Genomic DNA, 9,203 nt, shown 5'->3' with positions numbered 1-9,203 from the left:
TAAAAAACCCTCTAATATCATTTTAAGGGCCTGTAAACACTCCATTCTATTGAAGCAAAACAGAGTAAGTAATGTACATTGAACTGCTTATAGAACATATGATCAAAACACAATTTATTATATATTTGTAGAAAATCACCATTCCCAGAGTAACCAAAAACAAACGATTTAAAAGTGTCAAACTTTTAAGTAGTTAAAAGTGTCAAACTTTTAAATAGTTCTCTTCCGTTCTAATAAAATGTTAGAAAGTCACCACAACTCCATTCATGTACCTTAGATGCCTTTTAGGACAAGGCTTCAAAAATAATTTATTCTCAAAACCCCTTTAAAATCCAATAAACAAACTTTAAAAATCCCACTTAAAAGACATGTCAATAGAACAAGTGTATATAATCAGGATACATAATTTATATATTTAGTTATGTATTAGTTTTTCCTTTACATTTGTAATTTAGAATCTATTGACAGAAATAAGAATACACGCACACGCATACACACATAATTGAAAAAGATAAATTTCAGGAAACAGTAAGAAATACAAACCTAAATTGATATATTAAAAAATTCATTTTACCAAATTTTCATTTTATTTGCCATTTTTGGGTTATTGACAACTACTGTTATTTAGAAAATTCAAGTTGTTAAAAGTTCACTTCCTGTCTCTCGATATAAGTTTTAAAGCTTCCAGTTGTGCCAGTAGCTTCCTCGAGGTCATTTCCCACTTTGTCTTCTGTCACCAGATCTCTTGCATGAGATATTCAACTTTGAGTTGCAAAAACCTAAATAAAAATCTTCATTTACCTTTTAATTTATAAAACTCCATTAAAAAGAAAAGAAATCCATCTAACTTTTAGGCAAGTCCAAAAAAATATTTCTTTCCTAAGAATCAAACACTTTTATGGGAATAAAGATCCTTCAAAGTTTTTAACTCTTCTATTAAAGTTTTATTTTGATTTTCCAGGACTGCAACTCGATTTTCCAGGCATTTCACATATTCTTTCTTCTTTCTCCGACATTCTCGAGCAGCCTCTCTGTTTTTCATTAACCTTATTTCTCTTTTCAGTTGGGGGTCATCTGTCTTAGTTGTCTGAGATGTAAGATTCACAGGCGATGTCATTACCACAGTTTGTGGCAACGAAGAAGCAGTCGGTGTGGTACGGATCTGATATGTCTGCATATCTCCTGATGCAGTCTGTACCACCACCTGATTGCTGGGCACAAGTATTTGCTGTCCATCAGAGGTCTGTGCATACTGGAGAATTGTTGTTGTACCTTGCTGAGAACTGCCTGAATTTGTCATGGTTAATGTCTGAAGTTCCTGTACTCCATCTGTGCCTGGACTGGCTAGCTGTAAGGCTCCATTTGGGGCAATGGCAATGTACTGGCCGGTGCTAGTCTGATAGATGGGAGTCGGAACAGACATAGAAGTGACAGTAGAGACTCCAGGGTTTTCTCCGTCTCCTTTTCTGCCCCGTATATCTTCAGAAGATAAGTCTTTCAAATTTTTTCTGTAAGATGGGCGCCGTGCTAGAATCCCATGGGTTTTCTGTGAGGAGCCTATGCTGTCAGATGAGTCTTGAGACTCCTCACTTTCTGATAAGGATGATGCCGTTTGCACGTGTGGTGGGTGAATTACAGAAGACTGAGCGGTCTGGATGACCCCCTGAACCTGCACTTGCTCTCCAGGAAGAGGTACAGTTGTCACTGGCGCAGATCCTCTTAGTGGCATACAGTAACAAAATTAATCTGTTGAGCAGTATGAGAGAGATGAGCTCCCTGAACTGCTGAACTTGGTTGAGGTGCTGTCTCTGGAGAGTTACTCTTGTGCGACGCTTCCATAACCAACTGTGGCTGTCGCCTCGCTGCTGTCCCAGGCGGGAACTTCCACTCCCCCCTCCCGGGGTGGATCCGAGTTCACTAGCCCCTTTCCCAACCCTTCACGCTGCGGGGTACCTTACGTGTCTCTTTCTCAGGGGTCAGATGGATAGGGGAGAATCAGTGTCACTTAACGGCGAACTGCCCTAGGCTACCGTTGGCGAACTGCCCTAGGCTACCGTTTCCTTGGCCGTAAGGGCCGCCACTGGCTGCATGATCTACAACAGGCCGGGGGAGGGAAGAGGGGAAACAGAGTGTCTGTGAGCCTGGGGAGTGAAGTTAAGGCGGTCCTTCCGTGAGGGCCCCCTCATTCAGTGTGACCAGACCTTTACTAATAACCTCTTCAAACGTCGTATGTCCAAACGGGTTCATATCAACAGGACCAGGGGAAAGGATTTGAACAGATCTTTTGTGCGGGACATGAGTCAATCCCCAGCAATATTCGTAAACATTTTATAGTTACTCACAGATTAACTGGGATGATACTTGTTGAAATCAATACTAAGAATAATAAAGAATATGTTTCCTGCTTAACCGGGATACACCTTCTATGATAGAATTACTGACACACCTCATTTGCCTTCTAATAATTTCAGTTTTTTGTGTTTCTTTTTTTAATGTACTTCTCTCTTTCTTTTTCTTTTATAGAATATTTTTTTCTTGACTGCAATGTGACAATGATTTTTGCCTCCAAGTTTTTAAATTTGAGAGCAGATGTCCTTTCTACAAGAACCGCGAACTATAAAAAATGCTCTACATATGACCAGGTGAACAGATTTCTGGTGGTGTAATCAAATTAAATTTATATAAACTGAAATGACACATGTATAATTATATGCCTAATTACTGTACTGAATGGAAATTATACAGAAATGAAAGCAATACACATAAATCTGTAACATTGCATTTTTATAACCAAACCAAATTTTTAAGTGGCTTATTTTTCTTTTATTACTTCTCAATATCTATAATCACTATCAGGGTCACTTGACAACCCCTCTGAAGCAATAGTTCTGAGCAGAAATACACTGAGGAGAGCTATATGTTTGGTTTCTGATTCCATGGCATCTAAGCATCTTGTGAACAAAAATAGAACAAAATAAAATCATAAACCTCCCCTGTCCCTATCTACCCCCATCTCATACCACCTAAAGTAATGTTGATTCATTCTTGTTTCAAATCAAAAGAGGACTGGTCATAATGATGTCTTACAAGAACTCTTGAGAAGGAAGAACTCTTTTGTGAAAATATGCTCTTTGAAAATTCAGTGCTTGCTACTATACTCCTCAGAAAAGACAGTAAAAACAACAAAACAGATTAGTGAATATTTACATTAAAATTCATGCAAACTCTTTTTCAAAAACTAAAATACTTAGTTCGGTGATAATGAACAAAAAAGGAAGATATTGCCTGATATGTTTAACTGAAATGTTTTTATTTAATCTTCCAGAAATATCACCTTTAGCTCTAAGGCAGGTCATGACCACAAATTTATACCTTATATATTATACAGAATTTAAATCTTGTATATTATAGGATATTGAATTTTCAGGTAATCTATAGCATATGGTATTCTTTTTGAATAGGAAATTGAGGTTGTTCACGTGGTTCATAAGGTAAAATCATGATCCTATGCATATGAAGCAACCACTATGCAGAAAAAAGGATATCCTTGTGTTAAATAGCCCACCGATACAGAGTGTGAGATACGTGGTATTTATGCTTAGTGAGAGTGCTCTTATTGGACAGAAAGCACCAAATACTTTGAATTTAAACATGGCAGAAGCACCCTTTATTTCAAGTACTTGGCAAAGAGATAGCTGGATCCAAACATACAGCAGAACAAATTATTTCATGGAGAAAAAGCTAAAATGAGAGTCTACACATAAGCCTTTATTTAGCCTATTAATTTTAACCCTCAAGTTATTTCTCTTCTCATTTCTTTTCCAATTAATATCTGGAATAAAAGGAAAAATACAAGCATCAATGCAGCAACTTTTTAAAAACTTTAAATATTTCCTAATTCAGTGAGATGTATTTTTGTTATTAGCATAGAAAGGGATTGAAATTATACATCTTGTTAACTAGAGCCAAAGTCCTGGTTCTATGGTCCACAGCTCTCTGTTAGAGGAGGCTAGGATGAAAAAAGATTTTCTGTCATTGTGTTTTTCAATTTTATTTCAGTGAAAGAGTTCAGAAAGGTACCATCTATTGAGGGCAAAGGCTGACCAGACAGGAAGTCATAGATTCAAAAATAAATTGCATCATTATAATATTTCAGGGTCTGGTCTAAGCTCCTCAGTCTTTGAAACCCTGTTGTTTCCAATATCTCTGGAAAAAGCTACTAAGTTCAGAAAAGGCTGATGTAGAAACTAAAGTCTTGTTAATTAGAACTAAAACTGTAAGAGGGAGCCAAATACTCTCTTCTCGAAAGGAAACGGTCATTGGCCACCAAATTTCCCTCAGAAGTGTATTTGAGATTCAATGGCATTGTAGCAAAGGAAGATAGCTGGATGATCTGAGAAGCTGCTCACATTAACAGCCTGATGAATCTGTCTATTGGGTAAGAGCATAAAAATATCTAAGTAGACAAAAATATATCTGCCAACAGGTCAGAATACCCTCTTCTAATCAATGCCAAAGACGCATTAATACATTAGCACTTGAGAATTTTCAATTGTCTAGGCTTCTTAGAAACTAGTAATCTTTCTTTAAACTGGAAACATATAATTGTTTGGATTTCAGTGTAATTACAATCATCTTCAATTCTTGCTTCCAGAGACCAATTTCTTATCAGATACTTGAGTTTTGTCATTCCCAAATTTCCTTAACTTCTCCCACCCATTTTTACAATGCTTTCTGTAGTTTCTCCAGATATTTCATCAGATCTATCTGTGTGGATTTTACTTCTACTGTTGCTGATGTTACCACTTGTACCGGTTTGTACATATTATGCCCCCCAGAAAAAAAAAACGTATTCATAAATGCAATTTTGTGGGGGTATATATATTAGTATTGATTAAGTTGGAAACTTTGGATTAGGTTGTTTCCATGGAGATGTAACCCACCCAAAGGTAGGTGATAGCTCTGATTAGATTAATTTCCATGGAGGTGTGGCCCTACCCATTCAGCATGGGCCTTGATTCATGTACTACAGCACTATAAAAGCTCAGACAGAAGGAGCTTGTGGCTAGCTGCAGCTGAGAGAGACATTTTGAAGATGGCCATTGGAAGCTCACAATGACATTTTGGAGAACACCTTTTTGAAATGCAATGTGGGAGCCAGCAGATGCCAGCCACATGCCTTCACAGTTAACAGAGGATTTTTGGACACCATTGGTCATCTTTCAGTGAAGGTACCCTGTGTTGATGCTTTACCTTGTACACTTTATGGGCTTAAGACTGTAACTGTGTAATCAAATAAACCCCCTTTATAGACGCCAGTCCATCTCTGGTATTTTGCATTCAGGCAGCATTAGCAAACCAGAACACCACTACTGCTATTACAATTCCTACTACCACAGTTTCTACCAGCTAAGAATTACTGAGAACAAACCAAATGAAAAGTCTTACTTAATCATCACAACAACCTAGGAGATAGGTACTATAATTTTTATGCCCATCTTACAAATGAAGATACTAAGGTTAAAAAAGTGTAAACTCAAATAACTAGAAAGGGGTAGGGGTGAAATTAGAACCCAGATATATGCTTCCAATCTGGATTCTAAAAGAGTAATTTTACTCTTAATTTACTGTGGTGTTTAATGTCCACAGACTTTGTAATGTCATCGGCCACTTCTGAGATTTTTTTTTAAACAAATTAGAAAAATTGAATAGAATCTGAATGAAGCTTTGGAGCTTATCTTTCTCTAGACAAAATGTTACAAAGTATAAGCTACTATAATTTATGTAGCTTTAAATCCACCAGGATACAATGACCCACGAAAAATTGCTTTGCCATGTTAGACTTATCATAAATATTCTGAGAGAATATTTATAGAGTATGGTAAGTGTGCATAGAGCATAGAAAAGCATAAAACAAAGAAGACAAGGAGCTTGCCTTGAAGGACTTGTGATCTAATTTAGATGTATTCAGAATACTAGACACCTATCAAATCCTGCCAGGGAGTTGGTTGACTCATAACCTTAATCATGGTGCCATAAATCAGGTATTAACAGTCTAGATATCTAAAGAGAAACTAAGTATATCAGCAAGAATATGCTCTGGCCACTATGACAGAAGTAAATTGTCTTATTTTGAAAGAAGATAGAAAAGGGTCAAGAAGGCAGGTGTAATGGTTAGGTTCATGTGTCAACTTGGCCAGATGATGGTGTCCAGGTGTCTGGTCAAGCAAGCACTGGCCTAACCATTACTGCAAGGACATTTGTGGCTGGTTAATAAACTAGAAGGCTGGTTTATTAAATCATCAGTTAGTTGACTGCACCTGTGACTGATTACATCAATGAAGGGTGTTTCTTCTGCAATGAGAGAATTCAATCAGCCGGATTTAATAAAATCAGTTGAAGAATTTTAAGGGAGAAAGAGAGAGAACCTTCACTTCTTCTTCAGCTAGCCAGCATCTCCTGAGGAGTTCACTGAACACCTTCATCAGAGTTGCCAGTTCACTGCCTGCCCTATGGAATTCGGACTCATTTTCATCCTGCCCTACAGAATTTGGACCCATGCATCCCCAGAGTTGCATGAGATGCTTTTATAAAATTTTATATTTACAGATATCTCTTGTTTCTGGTTCCCTAGAGAGCCCTAACTAATACAGCAGGTAACAAATGTAAAATATGACTGTACCCATTACATGCCATTAAATGCAACATCCTGGAAAGGACGACTAAGGAAAGCTGTATTTGAAGTAGACTATATTTTTATTTGTTCAGCAATGCAAACTCAATTCTATGCTTCAAAAGGTCCATTTTAAAACAACTTTCATAAAAAAACAGAATTTTCAGCAATTATTTATATTTCTTATATTCTATACCCAAGATGCCAACTACAGTAGAGGAGTTAGAGAGGTGGTCACCAAATTGCAGTGAAACATATAGTAGATGGAGAAGACGGTGTTCTGGAGTGAGTGGCACTAGACTGCATGCTCCTTGAGGCCAGGGACTTTTATCTATAGTGATCATAATTGATTAGTGCCTTTTCTCTCATTCATACATACACATATACAGATCTTAATCATTGGCTGAGATTGGAAGAAAGAACCAAAAAATGTGGCTCAACTCCTTTCAGACTTCTTTGAACCAGTGTGCCTGCTAAGTGCATGAATTCCCTTCCTCTTTGTTCTTTATGTAGTAAGCTTATAAGTCAGGCTTCATCCCAATGGGATGTGGATGTGGGGTGGATAATAGTTCTGGGTGGCCAAGTATAAAACAGTGAAAGTATTAGAAAAGTCAGATTTTAATTTGTACCTACTGGTCCAACTTTATCTGGTAATGTAACTGCCATTTTTATTTCTATCTGCCTGACTTCATGTTTTCTCCCAGTTGTATGGAAAGAGAAAGTGTGTGAATAATCTCCAATATGCATAGCAAATGTTTATTGAATAAATACGAGCCAGGTAATTTAGTTGAAAAAAAATGAAAAGTTAATTAGGCAAGAAAAAGTGATGAAAGGAGATTGGAAAGGAAGAATTAAAATTATCTCTATTTGTAGATGACATGACATTGTATATAGAAAATTCAAAAGAATCTACAAAAAAAACACTATTAGAATTAACAAGTTCACCAAGGTTGCAGAATACAAGATCAGTATACAAAGTCAATTGTATTTCTTTATACTAGTAATGAACAATATGAAAATGAAGTTAAGGAAAAAATCCATTTATAGTAGCACCAAACAGAATAAAACATTTAGGAATAAACTGAATAAAAGTAGTAGACATACATTGAAAACTACAAAACTTTACTGAAAGAAATTAAAGAACTAACTAAATAAAAAATAACCCATGTTCCAGAACATGAAAACTAGATATTGTTAGAATGGCAATACTCCTCAAATTGCTCTACAGTTTCAAGGTGATCCCTGTTAAATTCCCAGCTTGCTTTTTAAAAAAATATTTTTGCAGAAATCGATAGGCTGATCCTAAAATTCATATGGAAATTCAATGGACCCAGAATAGCCGAAACAGTCTTGAAAGAGAACAACAAATTTGGAGGACAACCCAAAACTAATACACAGCTACCTTAATAAAGACAGTGTGTACTGGCATGGATAGATGTGTAGATCAATGGAATTGAATTGAGAGTCCTGAAATAAACCCTAACACTTACAGTCAATTGATTTTCCACAAGGCAGCTAAGACAGTTCAATGAGAGAAAGAACAAACTTTTCAACAAATAATGATTAGATAACTGGATATTCACATGCAAAAGAATGAAGGTGAACCCCTTCCCAAAATTACACCCCAAAATTAGCTCAAAATGAATAACAGATGTAAATCTAAGGGCTGACACTATAAAATTCTTAGAAGAAAACTTAAATATTTGTGAACTTCAAAGAGCCAATGTTTTCTTAGATAGGTCACCAGAAGTACAAGAGTCAAACAAAACAATGGAAAAAATTAAAACTTTTGTTTATCATCAGGTAAGTTAAAAGACAGCACACAGAATGGGAGAAATATTTTCATATCCTATAACTGTTAAATGACTAGTATCCCTAATATGTAAAGAACTCAATTTTAAAAGACAGATAACCCAATTAAAAAATGAGCAAAGTGGTTACATAGATATTTCTCCAAAGAAGATACACAAATGAGCAAATTAAAAGTTACTCAACACCATTAATATTTAGAGAATTGCAAATCAAAACCAAAATGAGAAACCATTTCACATCCAAATGATGTCTATAAAAAAGAGAGATGGTAATATATGTTGATAATGATGTGGAGAAATTGGAATTTCCACACATTGTAGGTGGGAATTTAAAATGTTTCAGCCACTTTGGAAACTAGTGGGGCAGTTCCCCAAAATAGCATCGAGTTTCCATTTGAGCTACCAATTCCACTCCTAACTGTGTACAAGAGAAATGAAAACATAAATCTTCAAAAACTTGAATAGGAATGTTCATGTTAATATTACATATTTATAATAGCTAAGAAGTAGAAAAGCCCAGATGTTCCATTGTGATGGTTTATTAATATGTCTGCTTCACTAGGTGAAAGCATCCATTTATCTCATCAAACACTAATATAGACATTGCTTTGAAGATACTTTGTAGGTGTGATTAAAGTCCACAATTAGTTGACTTTAAAGCAGAGATATTATCCTAGATAATCTTAGTGGGCCTGATTCAATCAGTTTAAAGGTCAAAG

The 9,203-nt window shown here is 36.0% G+C and overlaps 1 protein-coding gene across 2 annotated transcripts; it reads right to left on the bottom strand.

The window, feature by feature from the left end:
- Window positions 1-776: 776 nt before the first annotated feature.
- On the bottom strand, window positions 777-1,839 carry LOC119533157 (cyclic AMP-dependent transcription factor ATF-1-like). 2 transcript variants are annotated; one of them, XM_037835266.1, is made up of 2 exons: window positions 1,745-1,839; window positions 777-1,607 (listed from the first exon to the last, which is right to left on the bottom strand). In XM_037835266.1, the coding sequence occupies exons 1-2, from the start codon at window positions 1,837-1,839 to the stop codon at window positions 887-889; spliced, it is 816 nt and encodes a 271-aa protein (XP_037691194.1). In that variant the 3' UTR covers window positions 777-886. The 2 variants fall into 2 exon arrangements, with proteins under 2 accessions (XP_037691194.1, XP_037691195.1); XM_037835267.1 differs by having other exon boundaries at window positions 777-1,623; window positions 1,761-1,839.
- Window positions 1,840-9,203: the final 7,364 nt, after the last annotated feature.

This window comes from Choloepus didactylus, chromosome 4, assembly GCF_015220235.1.
Source record: "Choloepus didactylus isolate mChoDid1 chromosome 4, mChoDid1.pri, whole genome shotgun sequence".
In the NCBI taxonomy this organism is placed as follows: Eukaryota; Metazoa; Chordata; class Mammalia; order Pilosa; family Megalonychidae; genus Choloepus; species Choloepus didactylus.
This window is presented reverse-complemented; position numbering and strand designations above follow the sequence as displayed.

What these genes read in the sequence shown, in the direction of transcription:
- LOC119533157 (XM_037835266.1), bottom strand. Translation starts at nt 1,839, where the DNA reads ATGGAAGCGTCGCACAAGAGTAACTCTCCAGAGACAGCACCTCAACCA. An exon ending in TCTCATACTGCTCAACAGAT is followed by an intron (nt 1,608 to 1,744) that starts TAATTTTGTTAC and finishes CGTGCAAACGGC; the next exon opens with ATCATCCTTATCAGAAAGTG.